We start from the raw sequence: 26669 nt of genomic DNA on the forward strand, positions 1-26669 counted from the left end.
TTCGGTCTATATTGGAATGGATTTTGGAGGGTTGCGGAACTGGAATGGCCGGTATGGAGGCCATGCATTGCTGTACTGCTAGTAGTACCATATCATACGAGACAAAAATGATTTCTTTGCTATGTCCACAAAATATGCGGAATCCTGCCTGACCTGTCTCGAACTATTGGGCGTGGCTGTCTTTTAAGGGTTGGGTTGATAATGGATCTAGAATAAATACACCACTCAAGAAGGCATCTGTTAAATGATGATAATAGGCGACGTGGAGGACTGAGTGATCCGTGTTGGGACGACTGTTCAGTGGTTGATGATGCGGTCAGAGGTCGGAGTTTCCGCCAAAAAAAGGTACGTACCTCCTCCACTGGACCCTGCAAAAAAATTCCGTCCCTCCCATTTTCAGCAGCCGCAGCATTCCTCACCCGCTCCACGACAGCATCAACACTCTCCTCGACAAACAAAACAAACCAACACAAGACAAATGGGACCCCAATCGAAGAAGCGCAAGCTTCAAACCACCCCCGCCCCCGCCCCAGCCCCGAAGCGCTCCAAGAACCACCCGCCGACGTCGTCGAAGAAGCCCAAGGCGAAGCCCCAGGCCTCTCGCCGCGTTGTCGACGCCTCTGCCCTCGCGTGGAAAGCGGTAGACGAGGAGGAGTTTGGCGGGCTGCAGGTTATTGAGAACGTCAATATTGTCAAGAATGGCAACACGGTCCAGTTCGTAGTCAAGGAGCAGCAGTTGGCAGACAAAGAGGACGGCAACGACAACATCGACGGCGATGAGGGCGAGGCTTTTGAGGGGTTTGGGGACGACCCTGTGGAGGGCGCAGATGTCGATACCCGCAAAGCTGGGCCTACTAAAGGTGGGCTGGAGGCTGAGGGCGCTCAAGAACCGGCTGCTGGGAAGGACAAGAAGAAGAAGAAGAACAAGAAGCAAGCCGCCGCGGCAGACGCCCAGCTGGAGAAGACGAAGCTACAAGAGCCCTCTGCACAGGGGAACTCGTTCAGCGCGCTGGCTGGGGACGACGCCGGCGAGGAGGACGACGAAGGGGTCGACGTGGCCGCTTGGGCGGCGCTGAACCTGTCGCCCGTGACCCTGTCGGCGATTGCGAAGCTCAAGTTCTCGAAGCCTACGAAGATCCAGAAGAGGACGATACCGGAGATCCTAGCGGGCGAGGACGTTATTGGTAAGGCGCAGACTGGTTCGGGTAAGACGCTTGCTTTTGGGATTCCCATTGTGGAGAGGTGGCTGGAGGAGCATGATAGCCAAACTAAGGATGAAGAGGAGGAGAAGGAGGAGGCCGACATGAAGGGCCCGATGGCACTGGTTCTGAGTCCGACACGAGAGCTGGCAAAGCAGCTTGGTGACCATGTCAAGGCACTATGTGATGGTCTGCCAACTGCGCCGTACATTTGCGTCATCACGGGCGGACTGAGTATCCAAAAGCAGCAGCGACAGCTGGCCAAGGCCGATATTGTCATTGGAACACCGGGACGTCTGTGGGAGGTTCTGGAGGGCGACTCGAAGCTCCAGGATACCTTTACCAAGATCAAGTTCCTAGTTGTCGACGAGGCGGATCGTCTGTTCAAAGCCGGACAGTTCAAGGAGGCCGAGGACATCATTGGGGCTCTGGACAAGAAGAACCCCGATGCCGATGACGAGAGCGAGAATGGCGAGGACCTCTCTGACCGGCAGACGCTCGTCTTCTCGGCTACGTTTGACAAGGACCTGCAGACGAAGCTTGCCGGAACAAAACGATTCAAGAAGAAGGGCGCCGAGGAGGACAAGATGGAGTATCTCATGAAGTGCCTTCAATTCAGAAAGGAGCCCAAGTTTATCGATGTCAACCCGGTTCGACAGATGGCTGAGGGACTCAAGGAGGGCCTGATTGAATGCGGTGCCATGGAAAAGGTGAGCAACCACATCTACCTGAAGCTTCTATCAACATACTGACTGGTTTAGGATCTCTACCTCTACACTGTCCTTCTACTCAACCCCAAGCGCCGTACTCTCGTCTTCACCAACTCCATCTCGGCCGTCCGCCGCCTCACTCCCTTCCTCCAGAACCTAAACCTCAACGCCCTACCACTCCACTCCCAGATGCCTCAGAAAGCTCGTCTGCGGTCCCTGGAACGCTTTACCGAAGCATCTAAGAGCTCTATCCTCGTCGCCACCGATGTTGCTGCCCGCGGTCTTGATATTCCTGACGTCGATATGGTCCTGCACTACCATGTGCCCCGCGCCGCTGACACCTACGTCCACCGCTCCGGCCGTACCGCCCGTGGTGATCGTAGCGGTGTGAGTGTTCTGCTGTGCGCACCCGATGAGGTCCTCCCTACGCGTCGCCTTGCTGGTAAGGTTCACGCGGAGGCGGCGCGCAAGCACGTCATTCAGACGCTGCCCGTCGATCGCAAGGTTGCATCGCGTTTGAAGCCCCGCGCCGACCTGGCCAAGAAGCTCGCCGACGCGGCGCTCGCTAAGGAGAAGCTCCGCGGCGATGACTCGTTTATGCGCAACGCGGCCGAGGAACTGGGCGTCGAGTACGACTCGGCAGATGACACGTTTGAGAAGGGCTGGGGTGGACGCGGAGGCGGTAGGAAGAGAAAGGAGAAGGCGGCGAGCGAGATGACCAAGGCGGAGATGGGCGCGCTGAGGGCGCAGCTGAGGGCAGAGTTGTCCCAGAGGGTGAACCTGGGTGTGAGCGAACGTTATATCACTGGCGGGAGGGTGGATGTTGCCGCGCTGCTGAGAGAGCGGGAGGCTGGGCAAGCGAGTGTTTTCCTTGGGGGAGATGGCCTTGGTCTAGGGTTTGATCTGTGATGATCTGTGATGTGTAGCTGGCCAACCGTGATTTGGATGAAGATGGTAGAGTAAATCTCCCCCAGATGCCTGATTAGATACTTTCTTATGAATACTTATTGCCACCGGTCCTGTCTCAAGACAAGCAGGGCTGGGGTATCCGAATTTTGTGTCAAAGACCATTGGTGATGCGCCATCAACAGTATAGTGCTTCAGAGTTCCTTGTCAGGAACAGTGTGATTTCCATCTGTAGAAATGAGCCCAATACCTGCCCAGTCATCATCGCCAGCGTTCTCAAGCATTTGGAGGTAAGCCTCACGCCTGGTCGAGGAGTGGCGCACGGAGAGTGTCGAGACGAATGACCTTTCCGTTTGCTGAGACTCGCTCTGTTCATCGGGAGAGTCGTCCTCTTGGCCCACAAACTCTTGATAGCGGCGTTTGACCCTATTTCGCGGCGACGTTAGAATGGTCTCGTCTATTTGTTCGCTGCCCTCCGGACGCTGATCCGGGGTCTTGATTATATCGGCATGGGTGGCTGGAGCATCTCCAGGGCGCGACTCCTGGATTTCTAGCAATGGACCAACGAAGGGCCGAGGCGTGCTTTCGGCAGCGGGTGATGAGATGTTTTTGTTTGGCTGTGGCGGCGTTGACGGGAGATCCGAGGCCATCACCACGGGCGATGAATCCAGCTGTGGTTGCGATTCTGTGTGCTGTGTGCTTGATTGCGGTTGTTGACTCCCTTCGATATTACTCCTCGTGATTGCTGCCATTCTTAAGTCATGCTCAAATTCTGAGCCTGAGCAGTACCGACCGAACAGCGAGGCAATGGACACACCTATGGGAAATCGTTAGTTTTGATATGCCAGGCAAAGACTGGTGATGATTATTCACCATCTCTCACCCATTCTTCCTCGTTCACCGTACATGGCCAAACGTCCCTGGGTTTGAAGGCATCTACGAGGTGACAGAGCTCAGGGTAAGACGAGTGTCTGGAGTATGGAAAGACAATGCTCCGTGGTAGCGAGTCCAAATCGGACTGTTGGCGCTGTGCAGAGACAGTGCTGCTGCCGGTGCCTGACTTTCTGGCAATGGCTCGAATGACTTTTTCCAGGCCGCCTGTATCATTCTCGTCCAGGCACGACATATCTAGATCCAGGGATAGGTTGCGACCATGCGAGGCCAGCTGGGTCAAGAACTCTACAATCTTGTCCCGAACCTTTGCAGGCAACGTCTCAGAAGAGCAGATACTAGGCACATGTTAGCCACATAAAATCCCCGACAGACGCAGGAGTGGGAGTAACTGCAGACCTTCCAATCAAGGGCTGGAGATCACCCTGTGAAATGAGGTCTATCTCAGCCTCGCGCTCAAGATCATCCCCGCCTCCACCTACGCCGACTTCTGCCAGGTCTGCTCCGCCGGGCAGATGCGCTATGACGGGCTGGATGTGGACCACCGAAGCACCCTGGGCTGCAGCGCACATGCTGCCCCTTTCACAGCTGTGCAGTCTCACGGTTGAATCTGATGTCAGACAGCCCTGGTGGGGTGAGTTGCCGCACATGTAGCCGACGAGAGCTGGTGCCTCGGGCGAGAGGTGGGCGTCGGCGGTGAAACGATTCTCGGGCGATCGCATCTGTAACGATTTGTAGATTTTCATTTTGTAGTCGTCGACGTGAATCTACTCACGGTAAGCTGAGGACTGTGAAACGAGGCCTGTAGTATCTTACCGGGGATTTGAGCGCCTTGGCGAGGGCGATCCAGACATCTTCGTAGCCGTACGTCCATGCCTGGAAGTGGAAGACCGTGTCGCTGGGGTAGCGGGATACTTTTCGGAGAAGTTCTGTGATCCCTTCGGCTTTGGTCTGAAAAGGGACGTCGTTTATAAAGGACGTGTCAAGATATATCTTGTCAAGGACCTTGAGGCCGGACGCATACTCAACAATGGAAGGATTCCGAGAGATGGCGTTGACGAACCATGGCTCGCTTCTAATGTCGCCAGTGTAGAGGATTGCCTTTCCATCACCTTCAATTACTATAGAATATTAGTTGCCTGGTCAATTCCGGCGTGTGACGCGGGAGTAATACGAAACATGACAGCCCCTGGGCAATGATTCGCGTCGAAGAGGGTGACCTGGATCTGGTGGCCTGGCTGGAGTTCGAGACATGTCGGAGCGCCAAGCGGCAGTGGCTTCTACAGAAGAAATGAGTGGCAGTAATGTAACAGGAAGGTGAGTTTCAGCATACCAGGACCTTGTGAAGGTGCTTGAAGGTCTGTTGGCGTGCTTCCAGGATGCCCTTGGCGTAGTTGATGCGACATGGGTATCTTTCCAGGCGTAGGAGAATCTCCCTCGTCGCCGCCGAACAATACACACTGAGGAGGGGGAAAATATTAGTAAATGTTTCTTGCAAAAAAAATAAATTAATTTCAGAGACGCTCACAAGGGAGATCGCAGGCCCTCAAGGCCGGCAAGGTGGTCACTGTGGATATGGCTGAGGAAGCACGCCAGCGGAGGACGCACATTGGGGTGCGTCCTGAAGAAGTCAACTGTAGCCAGATCGGTTAGGATCTCTCATGGCGCTCCTCAAATTCTGAGCTGGGTGGAACGGGGTCGCCTACTTCGGATGTCGGGAAACTCGGCGACGAGGCCGTTGAAGGTTGACATGACGCCTCGGTGTGAATATTGCCAGCCTTCAACTCCTAAGCGCTACCGACTCCTACGATGGAGACGCCATAGCTGGAAAGGGAGGTGGCGAGGTAATGTCTGCTACGGCATTTCGGGGTGTTTGTACGGTGATGCCCTGAATGAGCTTCAGTGAACGGCGGAGAGTTTGAGGTTGGTGATGGAAAGACTTGAGGGAGAATCCTGATGTTTGAAGAGCGTCACGCTGCGTTCTCCGCACTGTATTTACAGTGCTTTCGGCGTAGCCGGTTGGTGATACAGCGGCTACAAACGATGTTTTTCCCCCTGCATTTAGTGTTTAGTGACAAACCACACTGTACCCAGGCAGCCATCAACCATGAGCTCCCGAAGACCAAGTTTGGATTTGCGTCGTGCAAACTTCAAACATCAATGACAACATTGTCTCGCTTGCAAACACAACAGGTAGGTGAATGTCCCAAACTAATTCAACCATGCAGCCCCATTACTTCCATCAGATCCAGCTGAGACTAATTACAGCTTCGACGAGTACTGCTTCCCCCGTTGCGTAAACCACTCCACGTGCTTGGTCTGCATCGTCTTCGTCACACCCGTCCGGGGGTCGAAGGGCTCGCGTCCCCCGTTCAGATAGGTGGCCATGGCAGCCTCTGCATGAGCGAGCTTCGGCATCGTACCCGTACACGTCAAGCACCGTCTGCGGGTCGCCATACAGATTGCTCCTGCCGTGATGTAACCTACCCGGAGCTCTTCCTCCATAGCCTTGTCGCGACCCCGCTGCTCTAGCCCGTCTAGTAGGTGCCAGATGGCTCTGTTGATGAAGGAAACCTGCTGCTTGGCGTGGGCCTTGGGCATGCACTCCTCCTCGTAGAGACGCACCGCTTCGTCGAGCCGGATCGTGCCGTCGACCACTCTGGCGATGCACCGGGCCAGAAAGGCCCCGTCTTCCATAGACGTGGCTGCTCCCTGGGCCATGTGGTTAATCATGGAATGTGCGGCGTCATCGATAAGAACCACGTTCTTGGAAGGAGAGGACTAGGATCTTATGGTCTGTCATCATCAGAGGCCAGCGAGACTATATGCGCGTATTAGTCGATACTTTCTAAACGAGTTGGCTTCTTGCAATAGTGGCACGCACAGTCCCGTCAATCGTATCGACAATGCGCTTGATACAGGGATCAAAGTCCTTGTACTCGTTCCGGAGCTCCTGGATGGGCACGTCCAGCTGCCTTTCGCGGAGCTTCTCGGGTCCATGGTGGGAGAGAACCATGTTCTCAGATGACCTTGTCCACGCCCCAGCGCTGCAAGAGAATAGACACACTGGGCGTCATTTGAACACCGGCACCAGTCAGGGGGTTATTAACCATTGCGCTGATTTTAAAGGGGAACGAACCTCGCCGAGTTCCTTGGACGACTCGAGGACGGTGACCTCAGTGCCGGTTTGTCGGAGAGCAATGGTAGTCAGGCCACCGATGCACCCACGATACCGATATGGAGTTTTACAACACTTGGAGACATTTTGATGTTGCATGATGGTGACTTGGGGATCTCCGGGAACATACGGTAGCAGTCTTAAGAAAAACAAGTTCCTTGGACCTTACGCCTGCCTGCCTGCAAGCCTTTGCATGCCAGGATGGAGGATGCAGACGATGCGTCCCGTGGGCCGTGGCCCGCATCCTTAACTATACGCATGCCGCTAGACCTGGCCGGGATCCCGCCTCCCGTCTTCTCACTTATACCATCTACCCCAACAATCATTGGTTTGGCCTTGGGGTGACTAGTCTCGGTCCACATGGTATTGTTGGGCCTGTCGATTGTCCTTGAGATTCTAGCTCAGTCTTGCTCCTTCTCCCCTACATAGATTGCTTGTTTCCTCTAAAGCACAGATGTGAGGTTTGCCTATGTCAGGCCGTGTCGTGGGAGATGTAAACACGAAAGAGCCAGATATCAAAAGAAGCAGTGGAAGCATCAACACTCTCTCCCACTGTTCATGGTCTTGGGGTTTGTGGGTTCTCGAAAGACCTATGGAGGCCAACCGGAGTGATATCCGTTATATGCCGTTAAACATACAAGAAAACACATGGGCTAGGGTACATTAGATTTCCAATCATCCTTTTTCAACACACAAACTTGTAGGCCCTTAGATTGTGCAGGAAATAGAACTCGCGATTGAAGTTGGAACACACATGTGGGTTTCCTACCAGTGATAAAGAACAACACGTTTGATTGCGACATGGTAGCTGCTGGGATCAAAACAAACATCTCGCAGCATGGGTATCTACCATACTTGCATGACAATGAAAAGCTCTTAGGGCAGATTGTTCTAGACCAGCTGCTGGCACTGAGGTGGAGATGCTTGAATAAGTTCACCAACAATGTGCACCAGCCAGTTCGCGGAATACTAATACAAACAACGGTCTCGCGGAGTGTCTATGTACAAATCATCGGAAACCCACCGTATTCCTTGTGGGGACCAGAGTGCTAGACAAACCCAAGCGGCTGCTCCAAGGGGGCTGATCAGACTGGGTCGTGTAACCGTGAATATCTACAAGCGATGGCTGGAAGTAGTGCAAAAGAAGAAGACTGTTCAAATAAAAACAAAGGCAGACATGGTGTTACTGGGAACTAACGGATGGGCTGATAGAGAGATGCGACGTAGAAATTTCTCGCGACGTAGACAGATGATGAGCTGTCTACATTAGATGAGTTGCTAGAAGGGAGTAATTCAGCGCTGTGTTAAGGATGCATACGTGTCTGTCCAGGACATAAACAATAATACTACGGAAAACTGATTGCTCAAATGGCCATTCTCATGTTTGGTGTCTAGATCCGAAGGTGATGGTGAAGATGCACAACAAGGATGGAGCAGATAATCGGCAGATGGAAAATTCGGGCCTGTGATTCTGCCTGCAGAGCAAATATCGCTTCCATATCGTCTCCACAGAAACACAACTTAGACACAGCTAGAGATAGCTTTATATTTGTTTGTTTTTTTGTTTGTTTGTTTTGCTTTCGAAACCCCATGGTCGAAGTAGTACATATACATCCTAGGCACCAAAGGGCTCGCAAATGCTAGCAAAGGTGACCTTGTCCAGCCTGTGAAGAAGTGGATTAAGGCTTGCGTGCAGTATAAGCGTAGATTGGGTTTTTTGGCATTGCAATCAATGTCCTTACGGTCCCTACCTAGATAGACAAAAAGTGATCATATCGGTAAATGAAAAGCCAAGACCATCTCTAACCTACTACTCCTATAACCAATATGCAGACAATACAATGTTGGATATTCACTTAATAAATTAGTAAGTATACTATTATGAATGTGACGCTGTTGTTTTGTGTTTTGATTCCGTAGCGTGCTTCCATGTGTATGTACCTACCTCTGTAGAGGTATAGAACAAACCTTGCTTTGCCAACAAAAGCGTATATGCGCCACAGAATGCAATTGAGGTGCTGCAGAAGCAAGATTAAGCACTTCTTGAAGCTACTAGGACAATCTCAGTTGAAAGTGAGCCACCACGTGGTCATCTGGATAATTTTATAAACAGCCACCGTCTCCCCCCTTGCTCTTTTTTTCAACCCTCTCTTCTTATTCTTTCCCTACCCCCCAGTTCACCTTACCCCGAATTTCTCACATTTCCTATCATTTGAATACCACCGTCATCCCATCTCTTCTCTCAAATCACCATGACTGACAAAAGGAAACCAAAAATGAAGCAAGTCTTTGAGAAACATATGGAGTTCTACAAGGGCGATGCTGAGGTCATGAACTCCCTACGGTTGTTCCTGTCTGCAAGACCGCTTCACGAGCCTCCAGTAGCCTTGGAGAGGGTCTACGAAACGCATCTAGATTTCGCCCGCAAAGTTGAGACCCTGCTGAGGAAGCACCCGCGGACAGGTCAATTGTTCCGACTCAACAATATTGGGCTCGCTACTATGATGCAGATGCCGACCGCGCACCTGCAAAGCATCATTAGGTTCCTTCGCGGCGAACACGGCGAACACGGCGAAAGCAGCGGACACGGCGAAAGCAGCGGACACGAAGAACACGGCGGACGCGGAGGCGACAACTCGGAGAACCTACCCGTTCTCGCAGCTGACACAGTACCTGAGATCATGAAGGCGTTTCGCAATATGTCTGGCGCCGCAGGGTATTTTCTCTCACGAAAGATAGAGGGCACCGCCAAGACGGGTCAGAAGAAAGGATCCATCTCGTCCACTGCCAGCCATCCTCAGACTATTCCAGGCCCCGCGACCCCGGGGCATGCGTAGAAGGGCGACGAGGAGAAATTCTCTCGCAGTGCCAAAGAGAGGAAAGCTTGTATGGAGCGCGACGGTAGCAGATGTATTGTGACTGGGGCGCCCTTTCCGGAAGTGTGTCACATACTTCCTTTCTCATGGAACTCCACGCCGCTGAGGCAAGCCAAGACCTCATTTCACCTCCAAACTCTCCGAATTTTCCTCTCGAAATCCAGGTACTCAGACCTCATGACCGATCTTGGCTTGGATTTGGACATTCCTCGCTCCTCTGATAGGAGCTGGAATATGGTCTGTCTTTCTCCTCAGCTCCATGATTGGTGGGGCAAAGGCTACTGGGCCTTTAAGGTCCTTAGCCATGAGGACGGGGTAGAGGGTGAAAAGGACGGATTCACAAATGTCGTTCTCCAGTTCCACTGGATGCCGATTCCCCAGAAAGATCCGGGTAGCTCACCGCCTCTGCCGCCTAATTCCGACGTCGTCTGGGGAGAAGAGGCGGAGCTCCACAAAAGGCTTCAGCGCAGCGATCTCACTGCGCACAACTTCGTGTCTTCGAGGCCCATCCGCACGGGCGATCTTTTCCACATCTCTTTGAAGCCCGAAGACGGACCAAAATTTATCCGCATGATGGATCTCCAATGGGCGATCATCAACATCATTGCTCTGGCCGGAGCCGCGGGAGACCCCGATCTTTTACCGCTGAATGATGACGATGAGGGTGGTTTCGAAGAGCAGGCCGCGGTGGGGAGCGCCAGCGAGAGTGTCGCCTCTTGGATAGAGTCCATCGAGCCAGGCATGCCTCCTGAAGAGGGAGTCTCTGGGGAGCAGAATCGCGAGGCCTAGAAGGGCATGACGGCTCCCAGGGTCATACCTGGTTTGGTAAAGAGGACCTTTGGCCAGGAATTGGTCAAGAAGGAGAATGTCGACCCGGCCAAGGAGGGCCAGACTGCTGCTGGCACCAAGGACAGAAAGGCGGCGGACTGATGAAGGGTGACAGCTTAGTCCTTTTGTCTTTCTATTTTCCTTTCTTGTTGTCGTGGCAGCAGTAGCTTACATAGCAATGCTACCTAAACCCTACATTAATGTACATACGATTGTGATTTCGGTATGCTTTCGTGACATTACCTAGTAGTTAGCAATTGGAAAGATGCTCCCCAAAAGGTAAATCAAGGCAAATTCAACAGTGCTAACGTATAGCATCCAGCTTTGCCTTTATAAGCAAGAGCAACATTCTCCGACATGGTCAGCGATTTGTCCAGTCCAGGCGTTCTAATCGGCGATTTGCCAGAGGAACTTTGTATAGGGGCTCTTAAATAAGAAAGATGCTGGATTCGCAATGTCTAAATAGTTTTGATGCCATCGTACTCGAAAGACGGACAAATCGTAGAGAGCCTCTCCGGCTAAGATGGAGCCACCTAGGGGACCTTGTAGGTTATCGCAATAGCATTAGAGGCAACACTCGCAGTCAGAAGCATCTCTTATAGTCGACGGAATCGGAGGCAGGCCTCGTATCGCAATTTGTACTCATTTAAAATCTGCTTCGCTTAATGATCCGGAGCATATGATTGCGCAACTTTGCCTATTCCCTCAACGAAACATCATCTCTAATAGAATAGTCTAGGTAGTGTGCGCATTAACATTATGATATTAGGGGACACATTGTTGCGATATTAGTCTGCTAACTCTCGCGATATTGACGGGAGTATTCTCTTATCATTAAGCTGACCGCGGGTGTCCTGGTCTGTTCTTTTGGTAGGATTTTGTCTTGAAATACGCCGAGGTATTGGATGGCTCTGTCTAAGCTTCAGGCAGAATTGATACCAGGTGACACGTGCAGATCTAGCAGACCTGGCCTACTTGGCAGATAAGTCGGGTGTGATAATCCGGATGGAAAAGGTAGCCTATTGTGATGTTGTAATGTTATTGATTCATGAACTCCACTAGGTGCTTACTAACAATCTCCCGACGATGATATTAATGTGGCCAAGCTGTGCTACGTACATTTCTAAGGTATCCTTCTAATAAACCTCCCTGAGATAGCTCAGCAATTTTTCTAGGGATCCTTTCTAGGTATATAGATAATAGCAACGAGTTGCAGCATCTTGAACGTGGCTAGCCAGGTCTAGGAGTCAAATAATAACGCTGGAGACAGCCAAGCTTCCGTAAATTCTATAACGTCACCATATATCCATAGACGGAAGAAGGTTGGTCGTCACAGAGTGAATACCCACGTAGGTAAATTAGTTCCTGTTACCCTAGATCATGCTAGGAAACCGATCATTAATGATAACATGGATCTTTATGCGGTTGAAGCTCTGAAAGCTCTTGGTCCAATTGGGGTCAATGATATGCTTAATAGATACTAGTAGTCCCGGCCTTGGGACGAATACCTGACTTGGGCGAAGATGCCACGATATAATTTGGATGACGCATTACCTTGAAGCTACATGATTTCTAGGAACATCGGTCTATGTGAAATTCATTGTCGTATTCCCCAATACCCCAATCCTTGACTATATGGTAGCAATTAGGGTCGTGATATTATCTGGTTCGGATTGCCTATAGAAGGGTAGTTGCCAAGGAAATTCACCCTCGTCGTGCTTAATTCTTAGCCATGGCACAGTGGGCGGGCGTTGATGCGATTGGTTCGTCGGTCGTCAGGGCCTGTGAATGAGGGGTTAAAAAAAAGGTTCAAGATGGGAAAGCTGGGCATTGTGAGGTGTGCAGCCCTTGAACCATTGGCCGCAGAATAAAAGTTCCTTACCCTAGGGGTACCTCCAACAATTATCGGGCGAATGGTTTAGTGGTATAATACTCCCTTAGCATGTTTGAAGCGATTCGATCACACTTGGGAGTGGTCCGGGGTTCGATTCCCCGTTCGTCCAATCGACGGTGGCTAAACACCACCATTGTACCATCCATTCTTTATTTTTTTGGCCTAGGTTCAGCCTTGGCAGCAGGATAAAAGCTTCCTACCATGGACACATCCCAGCAATCACCGGGCGAATGGTTTAGTGGTATAATACTCCCTTAGCATGTTTGTAGCATCTAACTTGGGAGTGGTCCGGGGTTCGATTCCCCGTTCGTCCAGTCGACGGTGGCTAGAAACCACCATTGTACCAATCCATTCTTTATTTTTTTTTGCATGAGATACTTTTTGACCTTGGGTAATGCGTTTTCTCCGCACTACAATGTAGATAGAACGTGGGTGCTATGCAGAGACGCAACTGGGGGCATGCTAGCTCTGAGGGAGGTGGGCTATGCGAATTTTTACGAGTATGTATTCGTATCAACACGAACTACCTAGGTATAAACCCCGACTAACCAACCATCCCTCCACGCCGGTCACAAGAGTCAATTAGGACATGATCCATGTATTTTTTTTTATCAAGAATAGTAGTCCCAATGGTTTTTGGTCTAGGAGAGTCATTGATTCTGGTCTCTCTTCAGCCTGAGCGTTGAGTGGCCCACCGTGGTTAGATCTGGATCGACTCGAGCGTGGAGTGATATGTACCTACTGCTCACTAACAAGGAGTAATAACTCGTACGACTAGAGGTCCGAATAGTACCACGCTGACCACACCCTGATCAAATCTGCAGAATGGTCCCAGGATGAAGACGCGGTCAGCACGACTAGTATTGGAGACGGATCAATTATTAATCGCTGAGTTGACGAAATATTACGTTCCCACATGTCGATATACTGCATCCCACCCGACAGTCCCGCGCAGCACTGCGTCTAGAACGTGTTCCCCACGAACAATCTATGTCACGCGGCTACGGGAATTGGAGACAGGCGCCTAATATGGACGCGCATACCCGCAGTCTTGGGGTGCGTGAGATGCTGACCATGCATGCCGAGACGCGATAGTCGGTTGCGCCGGCTCACAGATCCGAGTCGGGAGGCCCCTTGGTGAACATGGTATTATGTACTATCAGTAGTATGATGTAGACGCTGCTGGAGAAGGGCGGCGTCTCAGGTGAGGGCAGGCAGCGAAACAAACGAGGGAGTTTCAACAGGGCGAAACAAAACCTACAAAACGCCTACCAACAGTGTTATGTTGCACTGAGCAGTAATAATCCAGGTGAAACGGCTCCCGTGGCGAGGTCGGGATGCAAGTGGGACGCGCATCGCCCCCCCGCAATTTGCCCCGTGGCACTGGAGCCCAGGTGTTCCCTGAGGTGGCTCCTCTGGTCTCAGCTGCCTACCCGGACCGGAGACAGGGCCCGAATGGCGGCAGAATAGCTGCCGGATGTAGCGAGCTGGTGCTTGGCGACGGCAGCCTGGGGGGCGGAGGAGGCGGAGGGGACGGGCTGGGGTCAAGGGGATCGCGGAGCGTAGTCCCGTAAGGACTCTTTACAGGAGGCTCGGCGACGGGGAGGAGCCGGTGTTTCTGCCATCGGAGGGACGCTCCGAGATCCATTCTAGGCATGGCCGTGGCACGGCGGTCCCCCCGCGCTTCGGTAGTTGAGGGGATGAATGAGCCACTGGCCGTTTACTTGGTATGCAAAAGTTGTGTCGGGGAACGGATTGATCCGTTGGTCGATAATGGTGAGAAAGGTAGGACCAGATAAGGCAAGGCGGCCAGATTAAATACAAAAAAAGGCGAGAGAGATCAGCGCTGGCAGGGCACGGCTCTGCATCGCCGTCGTCGTATTGTCGATGGAGGAGGAATGCATGCGGAGCGGCGTGGGCCGTGGGATAGTGGGTGGCCAGTGGGTAGACGGCCGCTATTGACGATTCCCCTGCATGGGTTCTGCATGTTTCTGCATGGAATCCTGGGGCGGACCTGATTCCTCCTATCACGCGCTCTGGATTGCAACACGTCCTCTCCATCGACGTTTAGGTCGAGACAGCCTCGCTGGCCCTCAATCTCCCGCTCCCAACTGGGTCTCTTGGCAGGCTCGAGGGCAGATCTGCCTATATTATGGCCACGCCGCATCCTGTCGACGGTTCGAATACTGCGAGTGATCTGCATCTGGAATCGGCATAATCGTCAGGTTCTTCATCATGAGGTCTCTCGTAGCTTCGGCGCTCTTGGCGCTTGCGCCATGTAAGTGGACTGCGCCAATGGCTTCAATATACATTCTCCCAAGGACGACAGAGAACTGACAAGAATCAGTCACCCAGCTGGTCTCGGGCCAGAGCTCTACACCCGTATCTTACGAGGACCCCGACACCGGTATCATCTTTGATACCTGGACGGCGACCGACGGCGTCACCTTTGGTTTCGCCCTTCCCACCGACGCCCTGACGGTGGATGCCACCGAGTACATCGGTATCCTGGTGAGCACAGCAACATCTCATATGCTTCCAGCGCATCACTAACACCGGCACAGCGATGCGATTCTGCGGGCGGCGAGGGAGTCGGCTGGTGCGGCCTGTCCCTGGGCGGCACCATGACCAACAACCTGCTCCTGACCATCTACCCCCACGACGGCGAGATCCTGACGGCCCTCATGTGGGCCACGGGTTACGAGATGCCTGTCCCCTACGCCGGCGAGGCCGAGATCACCCAGGTCTCGTCCAAGATCACGGCCGACTCGTACGAGCTCATCTACCGCTGCGTCGGCTGCCTGGCCTGGAACCACGACGGCACCACCGGCGGCCCCAAGACCAGCACTGGAGGTATGATGCTGGGCTGGGCCCTCGCCGCTGCCAGCCCCGGTGCCCCTGAGTGCCCTGCCGACATCACCCTCGGCCAGCACGGCTCGCAGTACATCTTCCGCGGCACCTTCACCGAGAACATTGCCAACGAGGCCTACGAGGACTGGACTGCCCTGGCCACCGGCGTCGTCCCCGGAGACTGCGGCGGCAGCGAGCCCACCCCCACGGCCACCACCACTGCTGTCCCCACTGCTACGGGCATCCCCGTGCCCACTGACACCAGCTACGACTACATTGTTGTTGGCGGTGGTGCTGGTGGTATCCCCATTGCTGACCGTCTCAGCGAGGCTGGCCACAGCGTCCTCCTCATCGAGAAGGGTCCCGTCTCGACCGCCGAGTGGGGTGGTGAGTGGAGGCCCGACTGGCTCCACGGCATCGGCCTCACCCGCTTCGACGTTCCCGGCCTGTGCAACGAGATCTGGGTCGACTCTGCTGGCATTGCCTGCCGTGACACCGACCAGATGGCCGGCTGCCTGCTTGGTGGAGGCACCGCCATCAACGCTGCTCTGTGGTGGCGCCCCAAGGCCGAGGACTGGGACTACAACTTCCCCGAGGGCTGGAAGTCGACCGACATGGAGGCTCCTGCCGAGCGCGTCTTTGACCGCATCCCCGGAACCCTGGCCCCCTCCACCGACGGCGAGCTGTACCTCGACCAGGCCTACACTGTCCTCTCTGGCGCCCTGGGCGGTGCTGGCTGGACCGAGGTCAACCCCTTCGAGCAGCCTGATGAGAAGCACAAGACCTTCACCCACGGCCCCTTCATGTTTGAGGGTGGTGAGCGTGGCGGTCCCCTGGCTACCTACCTGACTACCGCTGCTGCCCGTGACAACTTCGAGCTGTGGACTAACACCCAGGCCAAGCGTGTCATCCGTGAGGGTGGCCTGATCACCGGTGTCGAGGTTGAGACGTACGGTGATGGCGGCTACATTGGCACTGTCAATGTGACTGCTAACACCGGCCGTGTCATTCTCTCGGCTGGTACCTTTGGCAGCGCCAAGCTGCTCCTGCGTAGTAGGTCTTTGCCTGATGATGTGCTGGTATGAGACATGACTGACAGCGAATAGGTGGTATCGGTCCCCAGGACCAGCTCGAGATTGTCGCTGGCTCTGCCACCGACGGCTCGACCATGATTGACGAGACCGAGTGGATTGATCTCCCTGTTGGATACAACCTCGAGGATCACACCAACGTGAGTACATGTGGCCGTGTCTATCTACGTATGCGTGATTTGCTAACATGTGAAGACCGACACTGTCATCTCCCACCCCGACGTCGTCTTCTACGACTTCTACGCCGCCTACGATGACCCTCTCCCCGAGGACAAGAACCGCTACATCAGTGAGTAACCCTCATGTTGCACTATCAGACACCAAGGGGAGTAAAAATACTGACTAGTCCTTGCAGACAACCGCACCGGCATCCTCGCCCAGGCCGCTCCCAACATCGGCCCCGTCTTCTTTGACGAGATTGAAGGTGCCGATGGCGTCACCCGCGCTCTGCAGTGGACCGCCCGCGTCGAGGCCAGTCTCGGTGTCAACAGCACCCGTACGTCAATCACCACTACCACCCACAATGTGAGGAAACATAGAGTCTGACTAGAAAACAGAGGCCATCACGATGAGCCAGTACCTTGGCCGTGGTGCCGTCTCCCGCGGCCGCATGACCATCACCGGCTCCCTCAACACCGTCGTCTCGACCGTCCCCTACCTGCAGGACGACAACGACGTCGAGGCCGTCATTGCTGGTATTGAGAACCTCCAGGAGGCGCTCGCTGGCTACGAGGGTATCGTCTGGCACGCGCCCGGCCCCGACGAGACTGCTCGCGAGTATGTCGAGAACGTATGTCTTCCTAAATCTGTTCCCCTGTATCATCGGTACCCTTTTGCTGACTTGTCTAGATGCTCGTCTCCACTTCCAACCGCCGCGCCAACCACTGGATCGGCACCAACAAGATTGGCAGCGACGATGGTCGTGAGGGCGGCTCCGCCGTCGTGGATCTCGACACCAAGGTCTACGGTACCGAGAACCTCTTCGTCGTGGATGCGTCCATCTTCCCCGGCATGATCGCCACCAACCCCTCTGCCTACATTGTCACCGTCGCTGAGCGCGCCAGTGAGAGGATCCTTGCTCTGTAAGCAGGCGTTGGAGGTTAGATAGTTAAATGAGTGCCGAGACGGGAGTGTGGGATGGCTAGCCGCTCAGCCCATGCGCTGGAATTGAATACATCAACGGATACATATATATATCTAGCCTTGGTGGATACTCGTCTGAGCCTGTGAGCAACGTGGAGGAAATCCCATTCATGTAGATATCGGACCAAGTTGCACATATGGCATATACATACACGATGGCACAATAACCCCATCTTTCTTTTCCCTACGAGTCTACTCCACGTACGCCGTATGCATCACCAGTCCATCCTCACCCGCCCTGATCCTCATCCCCACCCCCTGCCCGACGAAATACACATGTCCCTCCCCCAGCTCAAACCCCCTTCCTCCCCCCCCAGCCTCCACGCTCCCAGACCCCCTCGTCGCAATCACGATCCCCGCCCCGCCGCCGCCCTCCTTCTCCCCCAGCAGCACCTCCTCCTCCCCGCCGCCCAGCTCCGTCTCCAGCACGTTGAACTCGCCCAGCGGCGGCGCGAAAACCTTGGTCCTGCCCCGCTCGCTGCGCCAGTACTTCTCATGGGGCAGCATACACGCCTGCGGGTCGTGCGGCGCAAAGGTCAGCAGCCCGCAGAAGGTATCAGCGTCGTCGCGCTGCGCGGCCGGGCAGAAGCCCGTGTTGAGGACGTTGTCGCTGCGGGCCATGCACTCGACAATGTCCCCCGAGAGGTACGCGTGGATGCCGTCGGCGGGGATGTACAGCGCCTGGCCCGGCTGGAGGGTCAGGTAATTCATGGTGAGGAGGGCGACGAGGAGGCCTGGGTCGGAGGGGGGGTACTGGTCTGCGAGGCGGGGGGCGAGGGAGTGGATGTGCTGGTTGTGGGGGCTGGGGGAGAAGGCTGAGGGGGGGAGGGATGTGAGGGCCTGGTAGGTGGACTGGAGGGTCGAGGGTGAGGCGCTGAGGATAGTATGCACGAGGGTGCGGAGGTCTTCGTTGGTGAAGGCTGAGCGAGAGGCCCTGCCTGTGGTGTGGAGGTGTTGTAGCTGGGGGAGGTTCACGAGGGAGGCGATAGCGTCGAGGGGCTTGAAGCCGACAAAGGCCTCGAAGGGCGTCAGGGCGAGGGCAATCTCGGGTTTGTGGTTGGGGTCTGTGAAGGTGTTGGGCTTCTGCTGGTGCATCTTTGCCGCAAACTCCTTGTTAGGGTGGATCTGTAGGGGTAGAGCTTTGGAGATGGAGAGGATCTTGGGGAGGAAGGGAAGGTCCGTGTGGCCGAAGCGGTTGATGATGGCGTCGCCTAAGAGTTCGGATGCGTGGCGGTCGATGACGGCCTGGAGGGGCTCGTTGGTGGAGGCGACGTACGAAGGGAGCGTCGGGTATGTGCCCATCCACATCTCGGCGTAGGGCGTGTCATCGTCGATCTTGAAGGGCGTCATGGGAGCGGACTCATCCGGGGCGTAGCCTGGAGTCTGGGCGCAGAGCTTGGCCGCGAGGGACGAGGAGCCCTTCTTCCCCCAGGGGTAAGAGTTGCAGCCGCATTTGAGCTGGTAGAAGGGGGCGAGTGGAGTAGACATGGCGGTTGTTAGAGAATTTCCGTGTTCTTCATGTCTCATCTGAGAGATTCCATAGATGTTAATTATGCGGTATCTTTTATACGTCGTGCCTGGGATAATCGCGATGGAACGTCTCGTTGACGTCAACCTGGACCCGTCATGACACTACCAGATATCCGTACATGGTGGAGCTTGGATTGGGAAACCCCCACAACTTTCGTTCATACGTCAAGGAGAATCCACCACATACCCATCGAGGAGTATCCAGAGCTTCCTCCGCGCTACCGCTGATTCGAGTCGAGACCGGAGCTCAACTCCGGCCCGGCAACAGCGACCCACTTCTCCGGGCCCGGCCTACTGCCCACTTCCAAGCTCCGACAGCCGGTCATGGTCGGTGACGTCCAGCAAGACCCTGACCAGTCGCATCATAATTAGCTAAGCATAATTCGATCTTCTGGGGGAAACTCACCATGATACCTCCCAATGGGCCGTGCCGTTTAGACTCATACACATGCCTCTGCTACCCGCATTGTCCCCTGCGACATCCGCCGAGCTCCATCCATCATCCGCATAGTCCCCGGGTCCTTGCCGCATGAGCCTGGCTCCGAGGGCTTTGGCTAGCCCCCGCCGGCGGTACGGCTCCTGGGCTATTTTAGCAAATTCTCAATCTAATTCTCTTGATATTTGCCCATGCCTACCTCACAGTGGAGACTGATCAGAGCCCCGTCCGGGCCAAGAAACGCCCACGATATAGGCGTCCCATCCTCGTGTCGGATGATCTGGTTCGGTAGAGTGAGTAGCAGCGTCCTAGCTAAGATGTAAGCACACATAAGATCACCATGGGACAGAGTCTCGTCGACATACGGAGTCCGCGGAATGTCTGTCCTCGCAGCGACAACCTCACAATCCGCCAGCGTGGCCGTGTCCCAGGTCATCCCCTCGGGCAGCTCGCCGTCCCTCTGGGGCAACGCCTCCGCCCGGAAAAGCCACTTGTTATAGTAATCCGTGGGCCGAGGCTGGATGCGATTCATGCCCTCCAGAATCCTGCGCACGCGCGTGTTCAGCGTGCCCAGCAGCATCGTCCCGGGGTACGCCGTCTCTTTGCCGTATTCCAGGTTCAGACGGACGAGTTCCCGGACTAGCACTTCCAGCTGCTCCCGGTAGACCTTGTCGGATGCCTTGTCGCCGTCGCCATCATCGTCGTCCTCCAGCGTGCTGTACAGCCACATCTGCGTATCCGGCCCGCCGGCATAGTCGACGAACGCGACGGTGAATTTCTCGGGCTGGCTGTCCGTCGCAGCATCCTCCGAGACCAGCACGATCCTGGCTCCAGACGACATTCGCTTCTCGTACTTGGCAGACTGCACCCTGCGCAGCACCGGGAGCGAGGTGGGGATGTGCGCCTTGAGCAGCGCCTCCAGCTCGTCGGGGACGCTGGTCAGCGTCTGCGCCCGGGCAGTGGACATTGTCAGCTAGCTGGTCGGCCGGTAATAGTAATTACCAGAATCGACCTGGCCTTGGGAAGGCAAACGCGATGGCGTCCGGTGAGGCGCAACGTGGTGGTGCCTTGGTGGCTTGGGTCCCCTCTGGATTCGGCTGTCGCTGGAGGACTTTCCCCATCTTTTTGACTCATAATGGGCTGATGGGACGGGGATAAATCGGGCGGGCGGTAGATCCACTTTTATGCTTCCCGGGGCTCCGCTACCCCCGGATGTCGGAACTCGGGGTGAAACTCAGCAGCATCAACTGATCTTTGATTTTCATAGCCCTGATAACTAGCAGAATAGGACGAATACGGGAGATGAGGCGATTTCATTGAAGAAAGTATATACTGCCTGTTGTTATATAGATAGAAGAAAGGAGATGAGAGCTGGTCAACAATGCCACAAATAACAAAACATGAACCGTCCAATGCCCCGTCGTACAGAAATACACAACACACGTCCCCCAACACCCTCCTCCCTACCACTGCGGCACCTTGAACTTGAGCGGCAGGTGCACAAACCGCTGCTTCGCCTCATTCGGCTTCGGCAGCCTCCCCGCGCGGATGTTGATCTGCAGCGACTGGTGCAGCAGCCTCGGCTCCGCCATCTGGTTGTCGCGCGTCGTGCGCATCGACACGTAGTCCTCGCGCGACACCTCGTCGTTGAGGTGCTTGTTGCGCTCGCGGTGCTCCCTCACCGTCAGGTACGCCACGGGGCCGTCGCGGTCCTTGGGCGGGTAGTCGTGCCCGGTCCAGATCTTGGTGCCGTCGGGTAGGGCGAGTAGCTTGCGGCCCGAGTTGTACAGGTCCGAGGCGCTACCGCCGGGGAAGTCGCACCGCGCGCTGCCGATGTCTGCGTGGAAGAGGGAGTCGCCTACGAAGACGTTGTCTGGGGAGGGTGTTAGTGGGGAATCCTACATGATGCAATGGAAGCATGTCTGTGTTGCCTCAGTACTGACCTCCGATCTTGTAGCCCAGGTGGTCGGGAGTATGCCCGGGCAGGTGGATGGCCGTGCCAGTCAGACTGCCCAGCTTGAACGTCTCATCGTCGTCAAAGAGCGTGTCGAAGACGTTCTTGTACTCATTCTCCGGGATGCCGTACCGCTGGCCAAACAGCTTCTGCACCTGCTTGATGCGCTTCCCGATGCCAATCAACGGCCGGTGGTCCTGGATCTGCGACAGGCGGCTCTGCAGATACGACGCGGCAGTGAGATGGTCCGCGTGGGCATGGGTCTCGAGGATCATCTCCACCTGGTAGCCCCTCTGCGTCACGGCCGAGAGGAGGAGATCCGCCGTGGTGGTGGTGATGGTCTGCGTCGCCGGGTCCAGGTTGAGCACGGGATCGATGATGATGGCCTTGGAGGAGGTCGGGTCTGCGACAATGTACTGCCATGTGCCCGTGACGGGCTCAAACTCGCTGTGGACGTCTGGCTGGCCTTCCATGGTGGCTTTGGTGAGGTACGGAGCACGGTGGCTGGTGGGCAGCGGTGACCGAGTAGAGTGTCGCGATGGATTGAGGACCGGGGCTGGGCGCGGTGCTGACTTCAAGCTGCTGCTGGAGTACTGCCGGGCTGCAATGGCTGATGTGCGTAGATTTCTGGCGAGAAGGCCTCGGCACTGGAGACAGAGTCTGGCGCGTGGGAGAATAAGTTGAGGATTCATGTTGGCAGAGGGGCGCAGAGCAGGCGAGCTGCGTATAAAAGAATGGGATGTCGGGGACCAGGAAAGCGTCGTCGCCGTCCTCCAGAAGATGAAACGCAGTGAATGACAGATGATCTGCAGGACTTGTGCACAATGAGCAGGTGTGCCTGGAATGCAAAGACTCGGGGATCGGGGCTTTTTACTACTTAGCCACTGGTAATGTATGTAAAATTCATCGGCGCGGGTGACATACTCGGGACGTCGGGCTGTCGGCGAGGGGCGCTTCGGCGACCAGGTGGAGAATGGACAATCGGAGATATGCTGCCAGCGATTAAACGTACGACGGTCCCACGCCGCCTCGCCGACCCGGCCATTATCGGCCATCTCCATGGCCGCCGAGCAGGGACCAGTGGCGAATCAACAGTTGCTGAGTCGAAACAAGGTTGCGGCTATCACAGGCATAGACAAGCACCACAGCACCACAGGCTAGTCCAGCCATCATGACGAGGGTCAACAGCGGGGCTAACTAGACCTGCCTAACAAGACGACCACTCCAGGTCCATCGAGAGCAAACACTTTATTAATAACAGATCTAGAGCCCTTGAAGGGGAAACATCAATGAGTGTGGTTGAAAACCCCTTCCTCACGAGGTTGACCATGCACTTATTCTTCACCACCACCACCACCACCACCACCACTGTGGACTAACCAAGCAGAAACAAGACTGTAAATTCCCGAAGTAGAAGGTGAAGATGCCGGCCTTGCCAACATTTTATCCAGCACTGCTAGGCATTTCGTCGTCTTCGACGAAGCCAGCATCCTTTAGCGAGCATATCCCATGTCGCCCTTCGCTGGCTGGTGCTTCCAGAATCTCCTCCAATGATACCCTCTGTAGCACATTTGGGTCATATACTAGATTCCTAGCAGTACGATACCACTTTTGTAGCCGGGCCTCTGTAGCTGAGTCGTCATCGACGTCTCTTGGGCTGTAGAAGAGAAACTGAATGATGTCCTCAAATGGACCCTGATCGATCACCCGATACCAGCGGGTGAATAGAGGGTTGGTCTCTGATTCAGCGCCGAGATGATGGTTAAGTGATCCTGGGAGCAAACGAATGAAGCGAAGACGAGGGGGCTTGGGATCGATGATCCAGTCCCGTAGTGCTTGCGCCCTTTGCACCAGGTCGGGCTCACCGATCGAGGCCAGATGACGCAGACCAATCTCCAACATGGAGCAAATATCCATCTCGAAAAACGGCGTCAGTCTGTCTGTATATTCGGAGTGGAAAACTGTGAGATGGTCGTAGAGCAGGCGTTGCCAACCGCCGCCAGCGTCGAAATTTGCAGGCGCCACCGGTCTCCAGTTGTCCACGACCCGAGGGTGACATGCGCCCAGCATTGCAACTACCACATCTACGTCCGTGGCATATCGGAATACCGTATCCTTGCCCTCGCAAACAAGAAACCCGTTTAAGAGAAAGCTGACTACAGCCTTCCATAGCGCCGTTACCCGAACGGCAATCTGGTAGCATTCACGCCGCTTCCGTCCTGGCCGGAGTTTAGAAGTACCAAGGTGATCACGGGACGAAACAAGCGCGACCGGATCAGCACCTTGGCGCAATAGCTTCCGTATCACCTGTATTGACATCCGACTGTCCCATTCGATGAGTCTCAAAATGTCAGTAGCCATGCCGGCATCTGCAGTCTCTAACACGGACAAAAGATAATAATCAAGGCCGCGAAATTTGGAGACAAGGCTTGCGAACCAAGCTTTATCCAAGTATTGAGTTCTAGGTGATATAACCGGAATTCCGTAACCCGTATTCAGAAGGTGCCCCTCGGCAAAGGTTTAAGCGATGGCTATGAGATCGAGAGCCTTGCTCTTCGGGAAGCTGTCTCCGTCTTCTTCAGCTGTCGAAAGCCTCTCTAGAGAACATAAGATATTACTCAGGAATGCACAGCTATGCCCCATGAGTTTTACTTCTCTTGGGAGTCGTCCCAAAACGCGAGCACAGCACAGATGGCCTTTCAATAGGCCAAAATATGAATCCATATTCGATGTTCTTGTATGGCGCAGAATTTTGTTTCCAGCAGCCGTGTCCACAAGAAAGTCATGAGCTGTCCGATGAATAAAACAAACGTGTTGCTTCATCCTGAACGCCAAAGGGTGATCTTTGTCCGACCCTGAGTATATCTCAAGCATCCCAGCGCATCGAATAAGAATTTCCCGTTTGATATTATCGCATATTGTTCCCAAAGCTGCGATGTCAACCTCAAGCTCCAAGTCAAGTAGTCTGTTCTGGACCTCGGGCTGCGTTGCGCACGCAATTAGAACCAAGTATAGTGGCGGGAACAAACAGGCTTGTTCTATATGGTCCTGTTGGGTAGCAACTTGAAAGTATATAGCTGCTGATTCCCGATATATATTTTCATCTCTGTTCTGTTTCCTCCACATATCAGCATAGAGCTCGTCGAGCTCCCTTGGAAGTTGGTCCAGTCGCTGGAACAGCTTATCCTCGGGGTCCTCATATTCAATGCCATCTATGAGACTCCGCACGGCTAGTCGGAGCCAGAGAAAAACACCCTGAGCCTTAGATAGCAGCTTCTGAACCAATGTCTCCAAGAGATCTGGCGTAAGTTGCTCTTCCGTCTCTAGACTCTTGAACTGTGATAATGCGTACGCCTTCATACCATCCCATGTCAAGTGATGGAGCTTGAGGTGGGGAAACTGGTCAAGTCGCTTCTGTAATTGTGGCTCTGGCCGACTAGAAACGCATACCTTGACGTTTGGATAGCGGGCGAGCATCTTCATCTTCTCCACAACTCCTCCTTGTCCATCATCGTCATCGTATTCGTCTAGACCGTTGACGAAGATGCAAAATGAACTCTTATCTTGATCAAACTCAAGAGACGCCTTGAGAACCTTTTCAAGCTCCTTAAATGACCAGTCATTGAGGCAGTTCTTGGTAGCCGTAAAAGGAAATCGACGGGCTATATGGTCGACAAGCGCATCGTTGTTTTCGAAGAGCTGATACACCAAGCTGCTGTATAATCCTCTGCTGTTGGATTGCAAAGATGTTCCAATCCTCCAGAAACAGTGTGAGAGCACCCGAGTTCCCGGCTTCCACTCATCCAAATGGGTCCTGGTGGTTTCTCCGGCAGAGTCTCCGTATATAATGCTCTTGACAAGGGTGCTTTTCCCCAAGCCTGGTTTGCCCTGGATCCAGAAGAGCTCGTCACTAGACCGCAGCCAGGTAACAAAGCTCTGCCAAGCCTCATCAATTGGATCAGGACGTTGATGACCCAACGTTGGATCATAACCATCAAACTCAATTTGGCTTCCAGAGGAGCTCTGGCTTGGACGCTCCCACACACATTGGTACGATTGAAAGATTCGATCAAAGGTTGCGTCATGAGGATCCGTGATGTGATTTCGCCGTTGATTCATATCGTTGAATCTAAGACTTTCGAGGATGCGCTCCCGTTGTTTCTGTGTAGTCTGCTTAGTGTCCTGTCTCGCCTCCTGAAATTCGGCATATTCTATCATAGACTTTTCGATCCGCCTGGCTTCCTTGGTAGTATGCTCTTGAATCAATTGGCTCTCATGACTCAATAGATCATTCATTTCCGTGAAACCAGATGCGAGCTTCCAGGTGAAGGATTGAAGGTCGGTATCCAATTCCCGGAAGCCTTGCTTCTCCTTCAAGCCACTCGCCCTGGTCTTGAAGCTTGATATCCATGTTAGCGACTAGTAGTAGGGATATAGCGCGGATTATTGCCATTTGCGCAAACTCACTAGATCTCCGTAGTCATCAGATGCTGCATAGAATCCTTGTAACCTCCGAGACTTCTTTCAAGGTCTGCAATGGCCTTTTTTCTCCTGAAGGAACTGAGTCGAGCACGCAAGGGCCCAACAAAACCACCCTTACTGTCAAGTCTCCTGATATTCTGGACTTCTTTCTCAAGTCTCCTCGCGTCGTGTATGCACTTCTCAGCAATGTCGGTGAGGCGCCGCTCCTCGGGCGTGGCATCCACGGCGATACCCAATCCTTTAGTTCTATCCGCAGCCTCGCGCATGGCTTTCGCAACGTCTTCCAGGTGAGAGTCGGGGGATTTCTGGCCATTGTATATATCTCGGCAGATCTGGGCGGCATCGAGGGCAAAGCTGACGGTTTGGAATACACCACAGGCCAGGCCGAGCGCCTCGAAACCAGACATGTCGAAGGTTGCCCCCGCAGGAGATGTTGAGGGGTCTTGGGCCCGTGTGTGCACGAGGAAGGATTTCTGTTTGTAGCGACAAGCAAGGGCCGGCAGAACGGGGTGATAACAATGCGTTGCTTGGCTGCGCCCCAAGATCATGGGTTGGGTGCCCCCAGTACCACTCGCAAGAGTTTCGAACAATCGATGTAAAAACAGTCCCAGGTAACACCTTCAACCAACAGGTTTCTACGACTGTGAACATTTCCATTTTTATATGCAGTTGGTTCGTCTGCAGACGCACGACGGAGCCTA

General features: G+C 54.3%; 10 protein-coding genes and 2 non-coding genes across 12 annotated transcripts; 6 read left to right on the plus strand and 6 right to left on the minus strand.

Annotated features, from left to right (window-relative positions):
• Positions 1–478: 478 nt before the first annotated feature.
• Positions 479–2818, plus strand: MAK5 (ATP-dependent RNA helicase; the record flags this gene model as incomplete). The annotated part of the gene is made up of 2 exons (XM_083195314.1): positions 479–1909; positions 1961–2818. The coding sequence occupies 2 exons, from the start codon at positions 479–481 to the stop codon at positions 2816–2818; spliced, it is 2289 nt and encodes a 762-aa protein (XP_083048330.1).
• A 191-nt stretch (positions 2819–3009) lies between these two features.
• On the minus strand, positions 3010–5458 carry ACO1O0_005908 (beta-lactamase-like protein; the record flags this gene model as incomplete). The annotated part of the gene is made up of 8 exons (XM_083195315.1): positions 3010–3365; positions 3689–4044; positions 4106–4473; positions 4523–4827; positions 4881–4986; positions 5040–5166; positions 5235–5340; positions 5413–5458. The coding sequence occupies 8 exons, from the start codon at positions 5456–5458 to the stop codon at positions 3010–3012; spliced, it is 1770 nt and encodes a 589-aa protein (XP_083048331.1).
• Positions 5459–5968: 510 nt separating this feature from the next.
• Positions 5969–6722, minus strand: ACO1O0_005909 (FAD-dependent oxidoreductase; the record flags this gene model as incomplete). Its single annotated transcript, XM_083195316.1, has 3 exons — positions 5969–6115; positions 6194–6487; positions 6591–6722. 3 exons carry the CDS (start codon positions 6720–6722, stop codon positions 5969–5971), a joined length of 573 nt encoding a protein of 190 aa, XP_083048332.1.
• A 2438-nt stretch (positions 6723–9160) lies between these two features.
• ACO1O0_005910 (uncharacterized protein) lies at positions 9161–9721 on the plus strand (the record flags this gene model as incomplete). Its single annotated transcript, XM_083195317.1, has 1 exon — positions 9161–9721. The coding sequence occupies one exon, from the start codon at positions 9161–9163 to the stop codon at positions 9719–9721; it is 561 nt and encodes a 186-aa protein (XP_083048333.1).
• A 216-nt stretch (positions 9722–9937) lies between these two features.
• Positions 9938–10549, plus strand: ACO1O0_005911 (uncharacterized protein; the record flags this gene model as incomplete). Its single annotated transcript, XM_083195318.1, has 1 exon — positions 9938–10549. The coding sequence occupies one exon, from the start codon at positions 9938–9940 to the stop codon at positions 10547–10549; it is 612 nt and encodes a 203-aa protein (XP_083048334.1).
• A 1946-nt stretch (positions 10550–12495) lies between these two features.
• ACO1O0_005912 lies at positions 12496–12591 on the plus strand. The gene has a single exon. It is a non-coding gene; the product is annotated as a tRNA-Ala (tRNA).
• Positions 12592–12706: 115 nt separating this feature from the next.
• ACO1O0_005913 lies at positions 12707–12796 on the plus strand. The gene has a single exon. It is a non-coding gene; the product is annotated as a tRNA-Ala (tRNA).
• A 1921-nt stretch (positions 12797–14717) lies between these two features.
• Positions 14718–17509, plus strand: ACO1O0_005914 (uncharacterized protein; the record flags this gene model as incomplete). The annotated part of the gene is made up of 8 exons (XM_083195319.1): positions 14718–14760; positions 14830–14993; positions 15047–16385; positions 16439–16563; positions 16619–16712; positions 16779–16919; positions 16981–17213; positions 17273–17509. The coding sequence occupies 8 exons, from the start codon at positions 14718–14720 to the stop codon at positions 17507–17509; spliced, it is 2376 nt and encodes a 791-aa protein (XP_083048335.1).
• Positions 17510–17758: 249 nt separating this feature from the next.
• Positions 17759–19054, minus strand: ACO1O0_005915 (RmlC-like cupin domain-containing protein; the record flags this gene model as incomplete). Its single annotated transcript, XM_083195320.1, has 1 exon — positions 17759–19054. One exon carries the CDS (start codon positions 19052–19054, stop codon positions 17759–17761), a length of 1296 nt encoding a protein of 431 aa, XP_083048336.1.
• Positions 19055–19701: 647 nt separating this feature from the next.
• On the minus strand, positions 19702–20499 carry ACO1O0_005916 (uncharacterized protein; the record flags this gene model as incomplete). The annotated part of the gene is made up of 1 exon (XM_083195321.1): positions 19702–20499. One exon carries the CDS (start codon positions 20497–20499, stop codon positions 19702–19704), a length of 798 nt encoding a protein of 265 aa, XP_083048337.1.
• Positions 20500–20995: 496 nt separating this feature from the next.
• ACO1O0_005917 (beta-lactamase-like protein) lies at positions 20996–21959 on the minus strand (the record flags this gene model as incomplete). Its single annotated transcript, XM_083195322.1, has 2 exons — positions 20996–21405; positions 21476–21959. The coding sequence occupies 2 exons, from the start codon at positions 21957–21959 to the stop codon at positions 20996–20998; spliced, it is 894 nt and encodes a 297-aa protein (XP_083048338.1).
• Positions 21960–22929: 970 nt separating this feature from the next.
• On the minus strand, positions 22930–26375 carry ACO1O0_005918 (uncharacterized protein; the record flags this gene model as incomplete). Its single annotated transcript, XM_083195323.1, has 4 exons — positions 22930–23827; positions 24611–24900; positions 24937–25873; positions 26146–26375. The coding sequence occupies 4 exons, from the start codon at positions 26373–26375 to the stop codon at positions 22930–22932; spliced, it is 2355 nt and encodes a 784-aa protein (XP_083048339.1).
• Between the last annotated feature and the right edge of the window lie 294 nt (positions 26376–26669).

Source organism: Amphichorda felina (assembly GCF_050947745.1).
Source record: "Amphichorda felina strain 45539 chromosome Unknown scaffold_6, whole genome shotgun sequence".
NCBI classification, from domain to species: Eukaryota; Fungi; Ascomycota; class Sordariomycetes; order Hypocreales; family Bionectriaceae; genus Amphichorda; species Amphichorda felina.